The sequence below is a fragment of the Opisthorchis viverrini genome, assembly GCF_000715545.1.
Source record: "Opisthorchis viverrini unplaced genomic scaffold opera_v5_3, whole genome shotgun sequence".
NCBI classification, from domain to species: Eukaryota; Metazoa; Platyhelminthes; class Trematoda; order Opisthorchiida; family Opisthorchiidae; genus Opisthorchis; species Opisthorchis viverrini.
In genome coordinates, this window is record NW_008751659.1 from 4,268,231 (window position 1) to 4,289,242 (window position 21,012).

The 21,012-nt window shown below is 44.7% G+C and overlaps 3 protein-coding genes across 3 annotated transcripts in view; 1 reads left to right on the plus strand and 2 right to left on the minus strand.

The window, feature by feature from the left end:
* Positions 1–11,053, minus strand: part of T265_00365 (hypothetical protein) — a gene marked incomplete at both ends in the record, with an annotated part of 51,428 nt that extends 40,375 nt beyond the window's left edge. The window contains 6 exons of the mRNA XM_009164110.1: positions 677–795; positions 3,410–3,479; positions 5,472–5,576; positions 7,676–7,877; positions 9,720–9,918; positions 11,008–11,053. Of these exons, the coding sequence (XP_009162374.1) occupies positions 677–795; positions 3,410–3,479; positions 5,472–5,576; positions 7,676–7,877; positions 9,720–9,918; positions 11,008–11,053 (741 nt within the window). The remainder of the gene's footprint in view (positions 1–676; positions 796–3,409; positions 3,480–5,471; positions 5,577–7,675; positions 7,878–9,719; positions 9,919–11,007) is intronic.
* T265_00366 (hypothetical protein) overlaps positions 1–12,643 on the plus strand; it is a gene marked incomplete at both ends in the record, with an annotated part of 18,124 nt that extends 5,481 nt beyond the window's left edge. Inside the window, 2 exons of the mRNA XM_009164111.1 lie at positions 11,047–11,276; positions 12,523–12,643. Coding sequence (XP_009162375.1) covers positions 11,047–11,276; positions 12,523–12,643 — 351 coding nt within the window. The remainder of the gene's footprint in view (positions 1–11,046; positions 11,277–12,522) is intronic.
* On the minus strand, positions 11,094–19,966 carry T265_00367 (hypothetical protein; the record flags this gene model as incomplete). Its single annotated transcript, XM_009164112.1, has 13 exons — positions 11,094–11,309; positions 11,885–12,220; positions 13,465–13,650; positions 14,226–14,561; positions 14,986–15,116; positions 15,360–15,459; positions 15,523–15,706; positions 17,152–17,249; positions 17,850–18,196; positions 19,263–19,367; positions 19,421–19,601; positions 19,663–19,860; positions 19,883–19,966. The coding sequence occupies 13 exons, from the start codon at positions 19,964–19,966 to the stop codon at positions 11,094–11,096; spliced, it is 2,502 nt and encodes an 833-aa protein (XP_009162376.1).
* Positions 19,967–21,012: the final 1,046 nt, after the last annotated feature.

Sequence of the window (21,012 nt, forward strand, 5' to 3'; positions counted from 1 at the left end):
CTGAGACAGCTTCGAAAGAGGAGAGTGTGACCGGCAGCTCAGTATTTGATCCAACACTTCTTCCCAGGCGGTGGACAGACCGACGCCGCCGCCAGCCGGAGCGTATCCAGGTCAACCCCCGTCGAGTACGTTACTGACTTTTCCCAAGAGGTGGTGTTGGGGATATCAATATCCCCAGAAAACGCTGTGTTTTTATGTGTACTAGCGAACTCCTGGCATCTTCAAGGTCAAACTATGAAAAATCAATGGCCTATTGATACTCCAAGAAAATTTAAATCCGACCACGTACAGGATACCATTTCTTTCCACTGACTTGGGTTCGGAAGCTCCGGGCATCGCCTGTTGATCGTGTGTTGTTGGATTATTAAAGTTTGTGTCCGAGGTTTTCGTCTTCTTACTATTCGCCGTGCTAGGAGTCTGGATCAAGCAACATAGCTGGGGATAGAATATTGCCACAATGCGCATTATCATATTGTTTGCTCGCTGCGTGACAGAACCGTAGCAGGTTTCTTATAAGCAGGGTATTGCGATCGAAAAATGAGGGCGGTAGTAATTCATACTCATGAATCAAAAGCAGCAATCGAAGGCAGAGGGAAATACTGACGTGCCTTACATTCTGACGGCCACATCAAATCACTCAATGGAAGCTCCATATCTGTTATGCTAAGCAACTCACCAAAGCTTCCAGAGGGGTGCTCTGGATCCATGATTGTTTGAAAAGATCTGACAGATCATTCAACCAGTGAAAGTTGCCCATGGAACGTGTGACCCGCTGGTGTAGATATCGCGTCCATTCTGTGTCAGAGAAACATTTAAGAGATTCTTTAACAAGCCCTTCTGAAACTTCTCAATCGGTTCCAAACTTTTTCCAATTGGTTGAAAACATTTAAGAGCAGTCAACGAAAACCTAAACCAAATGAAGTCCAGAGGTGCAGACTACGTTGTTCGCGAGGATGAATAAAAAACCACGGCCTCATGTGATGAGGCTAGCTTATGCATAAGAAGAAAACAAAACGGCAAAATTGTGGACCAGAGAAACTGGTGTAGCCTAAGATATTAGTGTCTGCTTTCAGTGCACAACTAATCGTACGGCCTTGTTTGTTACATACCTGAAATGACATTCTCAATGTGAGCTTTGATTCCATTTCTGGCAACGATATATCTTCTTTTCACAAACGTTAGTTGAATGTGGCGCACTACAATGGTGGTATGGTTTGACCCACCAAAATATTAGCTAGATACATTAACCGAAATTAAACCGTGGACTGGCACAATATAACTGTTGTCGATTTATTGAGTTATTTGTCGCGTCTGAAAATCTGTCACAATTTAATGCTAACATTCCTTTGATTCAGTCCAGAATGCAAGTAATGGGTGGAATGTAGACGGCGGTAATTTAGTTGACGTTGATAGTCATAACGTGGGATGAAAATCTGCTCAGCTGGAAAATTGACCGATGGCTGAGACTGTCACAAGTCTAATAAAGTGATCCCACAATGTGTCCACCTCCGAATATGGAAGCCCTCCTCTATAGGGAACAAGTTCACCAGGTCTCGCGAAGTTCGCTATCGGATTGATGGGAAAAATATTGACAACTTCAATCCTACTGTACCCCAAAGAGGACTACTTCCACTTCACAGTCAGAGAAAGCTGCCGTCATTTAGTACAGATATTAATGCCCATCCAACCAGAATAACACAGGATATTTGAAGACCAAACTACAGCTTGTTAGTTATCTCCGGTACGGCTTACTGGCGTTGACTAGTGGGCTTGACGGCCAAGATAGCACATATAGGGCTCGCCACGTATACTGGATGCATTATGGAAAAAAATACGACATCTGTAGAGTTGGGCTCTACGCCGGTTGGTTTTGTAGCGATCACCACTACATCATCCAACCAGAATAACACAGGATATTTGAAGACCAAACTACAGCTTGTTAGTTATCTCCGGTACGGCTTACTGGCGTTGACTAGTGGGCTTGACGGCCAAGATAGCACATATAGGGCTCGCCACGTATACTGGATGCATTATGGAAAAAAATACGACATCTGTAGAGTTGGGCTCTACGCCGGTTGGTAGCGAAGCGATCACCCACTACATCACGCGTCACAAACACTCGAACCACGTAACAATTGCTGTCCCACTTGCTGCGAATCACAACCTGGGGGGGGGGGGGTTAACCCATTCGAGAGATACCCAAGTGTTCGTAATAGCTCATTTGCATAATCAGAAAAGGATGAGGTAACAGAGGTTTCCGCTGAGACTGAGTTAAAATATGTCCATACAGTTTCCAAAGGTATAAGCGAAAAGCACGATATCATGATTATTCCTCAGCTGGGTGGAAGCACCTAGCAGATCGAAGAGAATCCAGTTTTTAAAAAATGAACTGCCTTGCAAATGCAAGAAACAGACTAGTTCCTGTTGCGCGAACAACCAAGTGAACCTAATACAGGTGAGACTAATAGCTAGGAAGCGGGATCAGACCACAGAATGCATCATGAAATGTATCAACTACGATGAAACAGGATCAAGCATTGTTAGCCACTTGAAGACGCACATTGTATCGCGATCATAGTTCTGTTTGATACAAAGACCGGCGGAAAGTGTCACTTAGTAGTTACTCGAAGCGACAGGTAAATACAACACTTCAAGAAATCATCCTAGCACTAGGCCCTTGTCAAGAGACGTACCGATGGTTGTGAAGCTACTGAAACGATGGTCACAGTGGCCAAATCAACGCGTGATATCTCAATTTGAAAACATGTCCATTTTGAATGGGTGTTCTATAGGCCCCCGAATCATACTGTGTCGTGGTGGATAAAATTTGCGCCGGCGGACGCACATATCTACATAACGTGTTACGCCGCTTACGTTACGACACAAGATTGAGCATTTTGGTTATCCAGCACTACCCGGAAAATTGTGCGTCGTGTTCACCAGACTGTGATCACTGTTTCTAACGTTCACTGACGAGGGGACAACCGTGGGTGGATATATGCAGGGGAGCCCCAAGAAGGGCAAAACCGGCCGCGGGCTCTCAGCAACCTTATGAGCAGTGTATTACGTCCATGCAATGCATCGCGGTATCTTGAATATCGTACCAACTGAAACATGACCTGATACAGCACATTCAGTTGGTGCTCGCAACAACCTACAGCGTCTGAGGCAAAGCAGCTACTGATTTACGGATGTGACTTATTTGGTTAATCAAGTATGACCCTGGACCTGAATGTTTATTTAATTGAAACTCCAGTGTGCGCCTTTTATCCAAGACTTATGACTAGAAGCTCTTCAACCAGTATGTTGACCTAGGAAAACCTATGAATATTCTGCTCACCTTAACGCGAACTGTATGAAAGCCGATGGAAAAGACAATTACACGAAGGATATATTACATGAACCTTACCTTTGATGTAACTGAGTTGAATAAATTCGGGGGATTTGCGCACCTTGAAGTCAAACCATCGACTTAGGACCTATCAAAAGAATGATAATTATTAACCGTGTAAAGGGAGAAATCCTGTCAGATGACGAAGGCGAATCCAAATAATAACTAGAGTAAGACTCCATAACTGTCATTCGGCAGACAGAAATCTATTTGTATACCGGATAAGAATCGGTGATGTTATTTCTCCTATCATCGATCGCTTATAAGCTCCACAAGAGAGGCGGGCTGAACCTGATTAGAATAACGAGGAATTTACCGGATACTCTCGTTTGTATACCAATTTGGTTCTGACGAGGATTCAACCGAATCCAGATAAATCTCTCGTTTATGACGGTCGAAGAGTTTTCCGCAACAGGTTTCACGGCCGATAAAATTTCAGTCGCCGTATCTCGTACTGAAGCTGTCGGTTTTTCAACCCAGGTTCCTGACGGCGATCGCAGTGATGCCCGAATTCCTTCTTTTTTGACCTTCCATCAGATTACCTTGCAACCTCTACCGTAACTTTATTCAAGTTTCCGTCTTAGTGAACTTCCTCGCCCATTCCTTCATGTTGTCATTTATTCTGGCGGTACCTTTCTGCTGAGTGGGATTGTGTACAACGTTTTTTGGAGCAAATATCCCTGAAAGTGTCGGTCAACAGTTGGTGGTCCGAAAGACTCACGATGGAATTTCCCCGTTCAGCACTGGACAAGGGTCAGCAGCGCCCCATTCAAGTTTCCGGAAATTTGACAGGTTATGGTGGCTCTCACCAGTTAGAAAAATACACATCTAGTCGCTCAAGTCGATAGCATGTGAAACCGTGTAATAGGACAGTTCCTTATTTCATATGTTACCAACGTTTCAAATACAGTACTTCAAGCAAACTTTCGATTTCCTATTAATAAAACTTAGAAAAAATGATGTTTCNGCAGCGCCCAATTCAAGTTTCCGGAAATTTGACAGGTTATGGTGGCTCTCACCAGTTAGAAAAATACACATCTAGTCGCTCAAGTCGATAGCATGTGAAACCGTGTAATAGGACAGTTCCTTATTTCATATGTTACCAACGTTTCAAATACAGTACTTCAAGCAAACTTTCGATTTCCTATTAATAAAACTTAGAAAAAATGATGTTTCCTTTCTTCACGACCAACATTGCTTCGGTTTGAATTGATGCCCCAGCACACCAAGGGCATTGCTTATCGGATAGAGATACTCAAGGTCGAGAGTAGGGCTTTCAGGGCTCTACAATGATATAATTGGAATCTATGACCTTTCACTTGTTAGTTCCATCCAGGAGTTGGTCATCAATAATCGTTTCACATGCAGTGTCCATTGAAATCGAAGGTGTTCGGCACTAGGTGTGCTCTTCCGTAGTGAGTGAGAGAGACCTTGAAAAGCGAGCAGTCCTACTAGAGGCAAACAAATACGACCCTATGTAACTGTGCTACGCTCCATTAAACGGCTTTGGTAACTCGGTTATGTAAAGCTAGAACTTAGACTAGAGAAACGCCGGCACGGGAGCGCTTTAACAGCCTACGCAAATGACTCGGTCACAGGCGAGAACCACAACAAAGTGCGATTGACCTATTGTAGGGCTATGGTCAGAAAAAATATAGCACCACCTATTACAGTTTTTCAGATCCTAAGTAGACTCGTTGTCAACTGACAGGGGTAACTACAAAAGTAGTGCATTCAAACATTGGTGGCAGTGCACTTTCCCTTAAAATATCCCCAACAGATAGGAAAGCATAGTGAAAAATTGGCAAAAAGTATCCAAGGTGAAGAGTTAATAGAGAAAGTGGAGGAACAGTATCTTTGCAGATGGACAAGAGACACTCAGACACCAGGTTGCAGAATGCTAATCATCACGTACGCAGGAAGTGACGCCTCGCTCACGTAACCCCTGTAATCACGTGATGAGACTCACAGTTGGACGTTTGGCGGCCGACAGAAAATGGTTGAATCTACCACCGACTGTCTCACTGCCTTAGTAAAGAACATTGTGAAACCTCAGATCTGTTGACAGTTCACAGCTTACCGGGGCTGAAGATTTCACTGCATCCACAAAACGACCAGTAACAAGCATGCATAGAGTTTTCACGTAGCTGCAGAGCGCATCCAGTGGCATCAGTTCCAGACAGGCCTGTGCAAGAGAAATCAATGGAAAAGCAGAGGATCAGCGACGATTGAGAAAAGGTTATCAATCGAATTGGAACGAAGAAGTCTTGTCCATGCAAAGGCGAAAAGAAGCGAATCGATGGTGGAAGTGCGTGCTAGCGATGGTGACAGGCTGCTGGAATAATCGAAGTTGCTCACAGATGGCTGAGCTATCCGACTGGATTAGGTATTCTTCTGGTTCGACCAGCCTCATGTTACCAACTACCCGGTCCCTTAAATGTGACCAAACGGCCATGCACGGTATTCGGAAAAGAGACAATATCCTTCAGTCATCCAAAATATGACCACTCCCCAAAATTTGCCACCAACTTGAATAGCACAATAGGTTGCACGTTCTGCTTCTTATGCAGCTGAGAGTGTTCATCTCCATACGAGCCTGGCCGACGAATCGTACGCCATGTAGCCATCGTAAATAATTTTACTGCTGGATGTTATTTGGCGGACCATTTCATGTGTTGCCAAACCAGTTAACCCTAACCTTATTGTAGGTCTCTCTTGTTTATTCAAACCAAGGTCCACTCGAGTGTGCTTTTCCAATGTAATGTTTATGTGATTACTGTGTGCTGAAACTCTGATTTTGTCCTAATAGGTGCACTTGTTAATGCTATGCCATTTATCGTCCTCGAAGTGAAGGAGGTGCAAGAAAACGTAAATCTGCTACCAAGTAGCCAACTGAACCGTCGACTGGATTGAGCAACATCGAAGCCTTTCATTGTGAACCACATGCAGGTAGTATAGCGGTCCTAGTTACTATATCAGTTCCACTGCATTGTGGTTAATTTTTTCCGCATCCTCTGGTTTATTACAGAACCCAATTCTCTGAAGTGCAGCTGTTATCACCAGAGCTAGTGAACGCGCAGTGTTTTCATTTGCACCCATGTACTGTCTTCAGGTTGGTTGCGAATTAAAGCGAAGAAACAATGCGAATTTAAGGACAGACCGAAATGCGTCGCACATTTTCGAATACTTGTACGCGTTTCATGGAACTAGCCGAGTTTGAAAGTCCTTCCGAAGATCAACCCCTTTCAAAGTGTCATTATTGAGGTTTACCTCCCTTAATATACGTTAGACTATGAGGCCGATGAAAATTCTTCCTCTGGATTGCTTTTGAATAAGGTTCGTAATGTTAAAACAACAAAAACCGGCGGTAAAAAACAGTAAAACGGTTAACTGAAGTGACGCGCGACTGATGTAGCTGCATTCACTTGGTGAATCCCAGTCAACACTAGGCAAGTGATCGATTGCTTTTCGGGATCAACCACGTACTGCCTTCATCTCGATGCATATCGAATCCCCCACGAAGATAGTGACAAGCTGAGAATAACACTTGACCAATCTTGAGTAGCGAAATATCCCTTTGAAGGACCCGCGTTATTTCCACTTACCACTTATGAGTAGCTCTCTGAAATATTCGTTCCACACCGGCAAAATTTGAGAGGAGAATTACTATTCGAGATGTACCTGAAGGGGTGCATGGTGTGAACTAGGCTCAGAACCACTAGGTACCGGTCTATAATGGGTTTTCTAGCGCACTGGTGCGAGCTACGACCAGCAGATCAACGACCCTAATAATTTTGCTTTCACACTATGGACAAGCTAACGGAAAGCACCTACCGAAGTCTAATGCACTGATGCATAGTTAGCTGTTATCAAGCCGTAAAAGGCAAGTTCAGTTAAAGGGCTTCGACAACTGAGTACCGTTCCGTTTACTTACCTCCCATCGAATACTCTCTTAATTATCATGTTTTGGAACTGTAAACCATAGACGATTTCGCAATGGCTCGCCTCTGAAAGCATCACGAGTCCGTGCGGTCATGACTTGATAATTGACAGGTCGTACACGGGAATCAATGACTCGTCAGGTAAAATACTCTGTCCACATATCAGTTGTCAAGTATCTGATAAATGAACAGTTGGCCAGACTTAGGTTCACACCTAATGCAACCCAAAAGCTACCCTACAAGGGGGTGGCCTTCCGAAATCCGGAAACTTTTAACAACGGAGCACTCATACCAAGGTAACTGAGGGAGTTGAGAGCTACCGTGAACGAGGTAAACGAAGTACCTGTGCATCAGATTCGGCCTCCAAAATGTCCCCCAAACGATAGTGAACAGTTGCTCGCAGTTGTAGTGACATGCGCTTGATCGTGGGGGCGTCAGTGATAATCTCGATAAAAGCTACACCGGGAGGAGTCGCGGAATAAGCGTCCATTAGAGGGAGAGCAAGATTGAGCATACTGAGTGAGCGTTCATAGTGTGAGGCACGCCTGTAACAGAAAAAAATCAATCCCAACTCTGATAAATTCTAAGATCCAAAAGGAGAATAACTGCAGACCACGACCAATCTATGACTGACTCCTTCTCGTTTGGTGGTGTACAAAACGACCAGTCGAACACCGCTTAGTAACAGTAATAATAGTAAAAACAATAATAATCCTTCAACTGTAACATCCTTTCCGTGAATAGCGTCCACGTTACCCGAGGGAAACAGGAGGGCTAACTTATTGCCAGGTTGGTCGAGCCTAGACAACAGCAGTCGAGATGCACAGGTTGGGTCGAAACATGGGTCTACCGGTGAGTATCGCGCATTAAACACTGAGCTATCTCGACCTCAGTCCAAGAGCATCTTTACAAGATCGCTCACTGCTAATACCACTTAAAGCTGAGATGTAGCGAACACTGGAGGTATTAGCCCCTAGAAGAGATAGCTTTTTGTCAATTTCTGAAGCTTCCACTGCATTGTAATTCCCTTAGCTCAAACAACTGACCCGTTGTTGAAGTATACTTAAGTTGAGTTGTCTTTTAGGTGTCTATGTGCGCATACAATCGGCGTTTTGGAGTTCTTGAAAATGGTTCGTTAAGAGCCGAAAAGAGGGTTAACAGATAATGCAAAAAGCCTTCGTTTCGTGTACTCTTCCAAGCGAATTCGTTCGATAGGCACTTTTTACTCGGAATAAGGAGGAGGTAGTGACCAGACCAGCCTACGGCCGCAATGGGTATCCTGAACTCTCTGACTTTATCAGGACATAGTAAGTACCTTGCTGCAATGAAGTTATTTAAGTCTTGCAAACTATATCAGTTCAGCGTTAAACCATTGTAGACAGTATGTGTAGTAATTATATGATAGGAAAGGTGCAAAATAACTGACGATAATCGACCAGTCCTGTGTGATTGAGTCTCTGCGGTGGAATAAAACTTCGACGATCACTGCCGGAAATTTCATCCAAGGAAGAACCTACAAGTTCGTAGCTGACATGGAGACAGATATCTATTTTCATCAAATGAGGGGAACCATTTTGGTACACCGAAGTATCCTCAGAATAATACATTAGTATGATAGTAGTTTGGCTGTAACACCCTTCCGGTGCCTAGCTGCCAAAGGACGCACGAGGTTGAGGTACTGCCAGGTTACTCAAGCCTAGAAGTGAGCAGTCGAGATGCCCTTTGTTGGGTTCGAACCACGGACGGTCGGGTCAGTGATTTCGCGCCTCAACCACTGAGCAATTTTGAGCTTGCCATGAGAAACTGAGGACAAAGCAGCCACTCAGATACGGAAAATTATACAACCACTGAAATGACACCGTCGAAAGCAGTGCACCGCGAGCAACAATTAGCACCGGACGAATGCCCTACCATCACCACCATCACAAATCTTGTGGGCTACATCGGGGATATGAACTCATAACTGTAGACTAAGTGTAGTGTTGCCTTAGGAGACCATCGCCACAGACGAACACAATTCAAAAAGCGCAAAACGCAGTATTTTCTCGCAGGTCCGTGAGTGCTCCTCTAAAGGACTGATAGTTTTGTTGGGTTAAGGCCCTTTTCGCCTTCGGGTGGGACCAACACGCATATTTGCACGATCCGCCTATCTTCGACAGAAAACTCGCAACATGCGTAACCAGTCCCTACCCTGTTGCTGAATCGGTGTACGTGACATTATTATGATTCGTACCTTCCCTGAGAGTGAAAATATAGGTGAGGTGAGTCGAGCAAAGCGAGTCAAATACATTAGAAGGAAACTACTCAAAAGAGGTAGAATTACTGTAATACAGTTGCGTGGCATCATAGTGAATTGATGTGACCACACGTGAGTTAAAATAGCTTACGCCAGAGTTTCCGAAATTAGCAGTACTGCATCAAGTGCAGACGGATTCGCATGTGCGTTCAGGATGGCAGTTTCCATAGCATCCTGCAGAGTAAGATTTGGAAAAGGGTGAACAGAGTAACCACAGCACAGTAATAAGAAATGTTCAACACAATACTGAATGGCACTCACATCGTAGTTAACAGGGAAATCCCTGGGGTCTGTAAATGAATTTTTTACCACACCGTGACACTATGTGTAATTTGAAATGAGTGCTTAATTCTGGAAATTTTAAACTCAAGTCTTAAAGGGAAACAACTGATTGTAGAAATCCTAGAAAACGGTTGCCCACGATATATTCCATTACGGAGTTTTCAGGTCCATAAAAATTTTACAATGTTGGCGGATTTCCCACACGCGCTCTAAAAACGACAGGTTCGAGTAATCACAAGGTAGGGTTGATGTATCTAGCTAAATGTCAGGTAAACTGAAAACCACACGGATTTTGATGAGACTGTGGCATTCCAATTCGCGGCTTCTGACGGACTAGGCATTTAAGATGAGGGAACTGTTTGGGGAGCGGGGTAACCAGTCGGAGGATAGCTTTCATGGTTGTCAGTTTTTTTTCTAAATAATGGGGAGTGCGAGTCCTGCGGAACGTTGAAACCAGAAAGTTCCCTGAGTAGGAGGTCAGCCTTTGACGAAAAATTGAATTGATATATTTATATTAATACTAATATATATTATTATATGTTATATATTATATTTATGTTTATATATTTAGGTTTCATTCGCCGTCAACATAAGCACGGACAACGACGGAAATGTGGAACAATGGCAAATAACTGCCGTGCAACCATGTCAGTCAATACAATAAAGCCACGTGATGAGTAAGAAAGACAAAAGGACAGAAACTGAGAGCAAGAATGCCATCGGTAACGGTACACAGCCACTTTAGCGTCTCCGGCTTAGTGCTGGGCGGGGCACGCAAGACCCATCTTGAAATGGGGTTTTATACCAACAACATCCGGACCATTCATAAGTACTATCCATGAGTAGTATATTCATAACCTCTTTTATTTTCCCCTGTCAATTTGTCTGTTCTCCAAGGAATTTTGCATTGAAATCAACAGTTCTCGGTGGACAAGAAACTGATAAGCGTAAAACACGACAGATGCATAGCGCCTAATGAGATCAGGCGTGCTCAACTCAAAAGTAGATGCTGTTCCACCAAACATATTTTCTTATCATCTCATTGGGAATTCGCTTATGACAGACCTCACCGATTACAGTCCTGATAACTAGATGACCAAAGACCTGAGAATACTGCTGATCCCTGGCTCGTAAAGATAACATCTCAGTCGTACAAACCAGCTTACAGTCTGCAATCGATAAGTCATCCGCCACTGCCCTGTAAAGCAACAACATTTATGTTGAGCAATGCAGCTGTAACACCCTTTCGGTGCCTAGCTTCTATACCACCCGAAGGTAGCACGAGGGCTCGGATACTGCCAGGTTGCCCAAGCCTAGACACCGGAAGTCGAGAAACAGAGGTCGGGTTCGAACCACGGACCTTCCGGTCGGTAAATTCGTGCTCTAGCCACTGAGCCATCTATACTACAATATCTTTCGCTGGGTCTCTTCCGGTGATAACTCCAAGTGACAACTGCATACCTAACGTGCACGGAGCTAAGTATGACGTACAAGTTTGGCTTGTCGTCGTCACTGCTGCAAAAGATGGTAACTGAATGTTATGCTGCGTAGACCGTTACTCTTATTAAAGCAGGAACGACTTACTAGCCAAGTGTATGAAGCTCGAGTCTATGTAAGAAGGCCACAAATCATTGAATTGCTGCGTTTTCTTCATTTTTTGCGAATCATCAACAGTGCGCATCGCAAGAATCCTTGGAGAGGGTGGAACTCAGAGCTTACAGAGCAACTGACCATCCAGTAGATAAACTTGCATCCGGTTGCCCTTCTAGTCAGCGAAGTGCAGCTACCATACGCGGATATGACACGAAGGGTACTGGGACACATTAATTGAGAAAGGTGCGGGTATGCAGTTTAGGAAGATTTCCTAACTAGGTTACGATGGTGGAAACGGCAAAATAACAGAGCGGCATACACATAGAGAAAAAAAGTGCGAACTTAAAGTCACTCGCAATTAGGAAGCAAGGTACTATTTACTTGAAACTCGTTATTGTGGTGTTGTGCAATCGCCTTCAAATGTCTCAACATGTGAGACACCGAATCTGATATTGGAAAACCCCCGCCAGACCCAACTTCGGAAGCGAGATCCAGGGCTATCGTGAAGTCCCGTTCGGCTTGGGTGCCATTCAGACTGATCAAATCGAATAGACCAAGAACAAACCACGGTCTCCAAGATACCAAGCCAACCGGTTTTCGGACACGATTCCTCGCACAGTAACTACAATAAATGTCCTTCAAATGGTGTTCCGCCTTCTTGCGAATCCAGCTCGCATCGTCTAACGTTGCCTTGCTGCGTTGAACACGTAGAAGAAGCTGGTCGCAGAAGATTAAGAATGAAGAAGTGACAACACTTCAGTCAGGTCGAGAGACACTGCTATCACAGGAATAATTTCGTTCAGAACCATATACTGAAAAATGACAAATGCAAGAAAGTGTAGACAGAAATAGTCAAAGTGGGATCTATTCATCATTACATGGAGGGGACAATAGACCGTCCCCGAAATTCTCGTCCACCAGTCATCATCCACCAGCCGGATAAGGAATAAACAGCTCAGCTTAGTTGTTCAGAGGAGATAGGTATGCTCCCTACTTTAAGTCAATGGTTTCGCTAACAGGCGGTTTTCGGGGGCCGGTCGCCCTAATCAACTGAAACAATCTTCCTGGGTCTTTTCCATTTCCTTAGCCTTCCGAGTTCACCAGACTTCACGATCGGTGCTCACGCTCACTTTCATTTGACGTCTGATAGTTCGTCAGGAGAAGTTATGTTCGGGACTGATTATATATTATATATTATATTTATATTTATATATTTAGGTTTCATCGTCAGTCAACATAAGCACGGACAACGACGGAAATGTGGAACAATGGCAAATAACTGCCGTGCAACCATGTCAGTCAATACAATACACGTGATGATTTCATTCGCCGTCAACATAAGCACGGACAACGACGGAAATGTGGAACAATGGCAAATAACTGCCGTGCAACCATGTCAGTCAATACAATAAAGCCACGTGATGAGTAAGAAAGACAAAAGGACAGAAACTGAGAGCAAGAATGCCATCGGTAACGGTACACAGCCACTTTAGCGTCTCCGGCTTAGTGCTGGGCGGGGCACGCAAGACCCATCTTGAAATGGGGTTTTATACCAACAACATCCGGACCATTCATAAGTACTATCCATGAGTAGTATATTCATAACCTCTTTTATTTTCCCCTGTCAATTTGTCTGTTCTCCAAGGAATTTTGCATTGAAATCAACAGTTCTCGGTGGACAAGAAACTGATAAGCGTAAAACACGACAGATGCATAGCGCCTAATGAGATCAGGCGTGCTCAACTCAAAAGTGGATGCTGTTCCACCAAACATATTTTCTTATCATCTCATTGGGAATTCGCTTATGACAGACCTCACCGATTACAGTCCTGATAACTAGATGACCAAAGACCTGAGAATACTGCTGATCCCTGGCTCGTAAAGATAACATCTCAGTCGTACAAACCAGCTTACAGTCTGCAATCGATAAGTCATCCGCCACTGCCCTGTAAAGCAACAACATTTATGTTGAGCAATGCAGCTGTAACACCCTTTCGGTGCCTAGCTTCTATACCACCCGAGGTAGCACGAAGGGCTCGGATACTGCCAGGTTGCCCAAGCCTAGACACCAGAAGTGGAGAAACAGAGGTCGGGTTCGAACCACGGACCTTCCGGTCGGTAAATTCGTGCTCTAGCCACTGAGCCATCTATACTACAATATCTTTCGCTGGGTCTCTTCCGGTGATAACTCCAAGTGACAACTGCATACCTAACGTGCACGGAGCTAAGTATGACGTACAAGTTTGGCTTGTCGTCGTCACTGCTGCAAAAGATGGTAACTGAATGTTATGCTGCGTAGACCGTTACTCTTATTAAAGCAGGAACGACTTACTAGCCAAGTGTATGAAGCTCGAGTCTATGTAAGAAGGCCACAAATCATTGAATTGCTGCGTTTTCTTCATTTTTTGCGAATCATCAACAGTGCGCATCGCAAGAATCCTTGGAGAGGGTGGAACTCAGAGCTTACAGAGCAACTGACCATCCAGTAGATAAACTTGCATCCGGTTGCCCTTCTAGTCAGCGAAGTGCAGCTACCATACGCGGATATGACACGAAGGGTACTGGGACACATTAATTGAGAAAGGTGCGGGTATGCAGTTTAGGAAGATTTCCTAACTAGGTTACGATGGTGGAAACGGCAAAATAACAGAGCGGCATACACATAGAGAAAAAAAGTGCGAACTTAAAGTCACTCGCAATTAGGAAGCAAGGTACTATTTACTTGAAACTCGTTATTGTGGTGTTGTGCAATCGCCTTCAAATGTCTCAACATGTGAGACACCGAATCTGATATTGGAAAACCCCCGCCAGACCCAACTTCGGAAGCGAGATCCAGGGCTATCGTGAAGTCCCGTTCGGCTTGGGTGCCATTCAGACTGATCAAATCGAATAGACCAAGAACAAACCACGGTCTCCAAGATACCAAGCCAACCGGTTTTCGGACACGATTCCTCGCACAGTAACTACAATAAATGTCCTTCAAATGGTGTTCCGCCTTCTTGCGAATCCAGCTCGCATCGTCTAACGTTGCCTTGCTGCGTTGAACACGTAGAAGAAGCTGGTCGCAGAAGATTAAGAATGAAGAAGTGACAACACTTCAGTCAGGTCGAGAGACACTGCTATCACAGGAATAATTTCGTTCAGAACCATATACTGAAAAATGACAAATGCAAGAAAGTGTAGACAGAAATAGTCAAAGTGGGATCTATTCATCATTACATGGAGGGGACAATAGACCGTCCCCGAAATTCTCGTCCACCAGTCATCATCCACCAGCCGGATAAGGAATAAACAGCTCAGCTTAGTTGTTCAGAGGAGATAGGTATGCTCCCTACTTTAAGTCAATGGTTTCGCTAACAGGCGGTTTTCGGGGGCCGGTCGCCCTAATCAACTGAAACAATCTTCCTGGGTCTTTTCCATTTCCTTAGCCTTCCGAGTTCACCAGACTTCACGATCGGTGCTCACGCTCACTTTCATTTGACGTCTGATAGTTCGTCAGGAGAAGTTATGTTCGGGACTGGCGGAGATATTCCTCCGAAATTTAAGCAGTGCCACTGTTCGGTCTGATATCCAGTGCTTGAGTGAGCCTTGTGGCGCCGTGTCACATGCAAAACTCCAGTAGTTCGCCGATCAGAATATGGTCCCAAAAAAGTTGAACTACCCTGATGACCCGTGGCTAGTGTTAACAATCTCGCTGTGTGGGCTTAAGTGACCAAGCAGTTCCACAGACGTGCAACTCTGGATCAATGATATACAATGGGACAGTATTCAGTTTCGTAAAGCGAATCATACTGTCAAGAGTGTTCATGCCGACAGTTTCAAAGATTAAAGCTGATTGGAGGTGAGAGCGACGAACTTCCAAACCAGGTGGTAGATAACTGTGTACCTAACGAAACAAACATGTGTAAAGGTTCGTAAAGCGTGGTAAATGAGTTGGCTTCATAGAAGAAGATGGTCTTCGATCAGGTGAAGGGGATGGGTAAAGTCTCGGTCGTCTAAAAAAGTCGTTCAGCAATAACACCCTTCCGGTGCCTAGCTGCTATGCTACCCGAAGGAAGCACGAGGGCTGGGATGCTGCTAGGTTGCCCAAGCCTAGACATGGGAAGTCGAGAGGCAGAGGTCGGGTTCGAACCACGGACCTTCCGGTCAGTAACTTCGCGCTCTAACCATCTGAGCCACCTCTCCCGCGAATTTCGGTAATAGCTTATCAGAGGACTCGTTCACGAAATCAGCCGTCGGAAAAGTTTTTGCTCCATCTAATTAGTGTGCCACATTGGACACACTCAGACCATCCTGCGAATTGCAATTTCCAATCATCGCTAAGTGCTTGGATGCAAAGCTACTGCTACATTCCGTGGTTCGGCTCAACCCATTATCAATTTCTAGGACTTGGTAGTCTGGTGGCATATCATCCCGCGTGCTTCCTTCGGATGGCATGGCAGCTGGGCGGGTGAACGACTATTACCGGTGTCCGCCTGTGGAAAGACACTATTATAAACTTTATGAAAAAACTTCATGTGAAAACTGTGAGTTCCTGAAGCGCGCTGCTTTAATACATGCCGTATCAGCATGCACGTGGAACAGTGGATACTCCCGAGGATAGCAGTGCATAAAAATGACGCCAACTTGTACCGGGATTGTTTCTCACCAATGTTACTATGTTGGACAGTTCACCGAAACAAACAGAAGCTGTTTGATGCGCATAGAAAGAGCAGGAAGTCCACGTAAACACATGAGCGTTTAGATGTGGTGTAGGACTCGGGTCCGGAGCAGCCTTGTGGTACGATGAGGTACATGGGCGCCCCCAAACGACCCCATTAGACCGGACCTCCAAAAATTGACCTGAGATACCCGGCGTCCTGTTTTCAGAGCTCTTGATGATGTGGCGTCATTGTACTCCGGTAGTACATGATCACGTCATTTGGACTCCGTGAGTGAAGTGTGGGTGGCGCTATATCCTGTCGAAGAGCGAATTAACCAAACAGATCACTCGCTCGTGACCGAATGGTCAAGCGCTCAAACTACTAACCGGAATTCGTGGGTCCAAAACTCCCTACAGTTTCGGAAGATGCAATCTGAGTGTAGATTGGTTTCACTTACAGAATGAAATCTCAATTGAAAATATTCCCTAGTGGTCAGATTTCTAACAAACACCGACACACGCGTTGAACCAAACATACACGGTGCACAAAAGTGAGGTTGGCGACCGCCTAGTGTTAGAAGTGAGTGTGAATTTTGAGCCTGAAAATCAGGTGCCTGAACCTTGCTAGATTGTGTTAGAAGTTAAGACAAAATTCTACGCTGCTAGCCACACCTTTTGGCTCTAAATATTTTGCTTTTAGTTATTTTGTGCTGTTGCGTGCGGGCACACATCAGGTGGCTGTGGAACCTGATAAGGTCATGTGATCAACAAATTGTCACACTATCAAGTTCGGTACACCCCACATCAATTCCTTTTCGTCCTGCTTAACAGAGGAAGGGAAGAGAGCTTCAGCGAGCTACACACAACCCAAATAAGACACTGACTTGGTTGTCGAATCACTCTTCGAATTTGAATATTGATTCAACACCGTGAGATGCTCTCACTGAGCAACAGTAAAGGAAAGGTGAGTATAAGGGACGTAGGCGAACTAGAAAAAGACCCTCACTGAATACTGACCATCAAACGATGTTCTCTGTACGCCAAAACAGATGGGCTCAGTTTTATTGCAGCATCGATCTGATTGATTGCAAAGTATAATGAATCCTGGAAACAGAAAATGCATGATAGGCAGAATGAAAACGTGAATCAAACCCTGGGTCGACGAGCCAATATCTCGCTCAGTATATATTTATAGAACGCATTGGTAGGATATTTCTGAGAGAAGCATGTTTTATTATGAAACAGCACGAGGTACTTCTGTTAACTGAAGCGCCAGCTTCTGCGCAGATTCATGTTCCCCGCAGTTGGAATGCAGTATGGCTTTAACTGAAACAAGCCGAAAATTTCACGTTATGGGTTTAAACAGGACAAATAAACGTACTAGCTTCGAAATCATCCGTGGCATTTCCAACAACTATAAAGTCAGAATGCAGTCGAGGATAAATACTAACCAAATAATCCTGGAAAGGGATTAAACAAAACATTTCGACTTGCTTCAGAATTTTTTTCTGCACATAGCGTCTTCCGATGTACAGGCATTGAACATGCAACGACAGGGAGCCGGCCTGAATAAAAAATTACAATCAGCAGAAAATAAACCACCTTGATCTTGCACATGACAGGCGTCAAAAAATTGACGTTCTCGAGCCAGTATGTGTTTGATAGACTGAAAGTTAGTGAGTCACATGAGGATACGAAGCCTACCGTAACTAAGTAAGCTTCGTAACTCCAGTCTGATGCCCCGCGTTGTCCATAACTTATCGGACCCGAGGAATAGACCTTCGACCGTGACACCTGTTTTCGATTAATCAGTTCCAGCAGGGTTCCTGTTGTCTGTTCAATCTGTGCGCGGCGAGCGAGGATACTAGATTGCATTTCGAGGAATTCAATATCATGCAAGCGTAGATCTCCATTGATAGAAATAAGGCGAATGGCCTCATCTTCACCAGCTTCCACCGCGTACGCACGACATACTAAATGGATAAGGATGACTACCACCCACATAAGCGAGAGTGGCGAAGGCAACTGCAACAGATTGAAAAATACGACCGCTGAAATAAGATGCAGAGGGAGAACGAGTAATATTGTCTGGAGTACACGCAACACGTTGAAAACCGGATAAAAAATAAAGGATACTTCAATGACAACCAAAAACAAGCCCGATAAAATTTACAGTCACTATGTGAGAACTATAGGGGAAGTAATCATCTTCGCTCAGAGGAAATCCGTTTGAAAAACATTTTCAGAGTTGCATCTCAATTAGTGAGAATACCCCGCACAATTGAACACTGGACTGAGAAGCAAATTAGGCAATCAGTACTGCCAAGGACTATTTCAGACATCCAATTTCTCCAAACAAGTCCATCATGATTTGGGAAGCGCACAAAATCCATATTGTAAAACTGTCTAGATAGACCCGATGTACGCTCCAGAAAAATGAATAGTGAATGGAAAGTATCAGTATCTAACCCGCTTTAATTGGGTTACACCAAGCACTCGGATATACCCAAAAGTGAGCTATCATGCTGGTAACACATCCCTTCTGGTGATATGACTCACCAAACTAGATAAAGCCTTGGTATATATATATATATATATATATATATATATATATATATCACATACATAGCATTATATTGATCGCAAAATTTCACAAATTCGATCAAGATGTCTACCTTGGGTTTCCAAATTTATGAGACGAGAAGTAAGAAGGATGGACTAAGTGTACAGCGCTTTTTGGACTCACAGAATAGGCTGACAAAATTTGCGCAATGAAAGTCCAATCTAAACTATCAAATCTTTGCGGTACCCACCAGAAATTGACAGCTCTTCGGTACGTAGGTTCCAAGTAAATTCTGGTGGGGTGCCAGTTCCCAGGGATAAAACAACAGCTTCAAACTCGTCTGTTGAGCTCGCAGTGACGACATATGAGCCCTAATGGGCTGATTGAAGGCGAAAAACAGACCTTTTTGTGTGCTCGATACCGCTATGCGGTCGCGTATTTTTAGTGCTAAACGGACAGCATGACGATGTAAGCATAAAAACCTTTGAGGTATCATAAACTTTCAGACGAGATGCCGGGGGTGAGATAGCTCAGTGGTCAGAACGCGAATTTACTGGCCGGAACTGGTTGGAACGCGAACTCTGTTTCTCGACTTTTGTCTAGGCTTGGGTGACCTGGCAGTATCCCAGCCCTCGTGCTTCCTTTGGATGGTATGGTAGCTAGGCACCGAAAGGATGTTACAATTGAACGAACGGTACGCATGCCGAAACACCATCTCCCGTCGCCGTCATCATAATAATAGCCATCAGCTGGATGAACCGCATGCTTGTCATACAGTGGTTACAACTCCCACAGTTTCTTTCACCGATTATTTGGGGAAATGTGGTAGACGTTGCGCATTGGAGGTGGTAGCTGATACAAATGATGCGTAAATACAGAGGTGTCAGTAGACTCTTAATTACAGATTGGGAAAAGTGTTATGCATTGAATGTACTAGCTTCGATGGATGAGCACCATTGAAGTCGCGAGTGGGCCATGTCTGAAAACGTCCCTAACCACTGATACGCTCCGTCTCGGAGCCTGCGTTAAGGGGGACGGCAATGAGCGACGCAGGTGAGTTTGCTGGTAATAGCTTTCATACTTCGTTGCAGATTCATTGCTCGACCTGCTCTGAGTAGTTTTCATCAATCTTATGATTGGGCAAAAAGAGCCCTTCGAGAGTGGGTCGACTGACAAGCGGAGAACGCGGACAGGCCAGGGTAAGTTGTGGTGTGATCAGTTCACTTATCGTGGGCGAGCTGTTTTTCCCAAAAACCATTCGATGAACTTCAGAAAAGCTGAGCCGGTGTTTCCCTCAGACTCAGACTATGCTCCGAAGACATCGATGGTCAAACACGGAAAGTCTTTTGACGTCCTCGGCGCGCAGCGGCCAGGTCTATGACACACATGATAATATGGAGCCCATTGCAGCATTGTATGCTCAACCTTTGACGGATAAGCTGATGTCAGGCCTAAGCCAAAGGTGATGCAGGTTCACAAAATCTGCTCTGACCTTCCCAATCCGGATACAAATATAATCTATTGAGAGACCACCGGGGCTGATACAGCCGCCCAGGTAGAAAAACTCGTCTACTACCTCAAGCCGCCTATCCGCAAGCATGGGCCAAGGGTTCGAGCCCATCCAATCTAGCAGTAGCACTTCAGACTTTGCAGGTGAAAAGCGCATGCCAAACCATGAGGCAGAATTATTTAGATTATTTGGTGTTGTTTTAATTATAACAGTGTCAGATCCCAGAAGAGTTATGTCGTCTGCGTGCTCGACATATGTAAACGAACGCCCCGGGAGTACTTCGACCCAACAGGCCTTGGAGGATAGGAGTGAGTCTTCCATAACCATATCAGTTACGAAGCTGGAGAGGAAAGGTGAAAGAAGACAGCTTTGGCTGACACTACTTGGTGTGGTGAACTGAGACCGTAGGCCTTCACACTTCCATGGGAGTCGGCGTACTGCACCTTAAGGGGGCCAAGAATTCAAGAGGCACACCTTTGTTCCACAGCCACTAACCTAGTACCTGAAGGCTCATAGGGTCAAAGACAGCTTTCAAGTCAATCAACCAATGTTGGGCGCTGGAAGCAGTGTCGATGTTCCAGGACGGAACCCAGTTTGGTTTTCACGGATCTGTCTCCCCTTGTGTTCAGTCAACCTTCGAACGATAAGACCAGAGACCACAACTAATAGGCCGATACAGCGGTGATTTTCACACAGCGTTCGTGTACCCTTTTTGAAGACAGGAATTACTGTCTACATATCCCACTCTGCAGGCACTTTCTCTCCACTCCATATCGCACCAATAAGCTTTATTA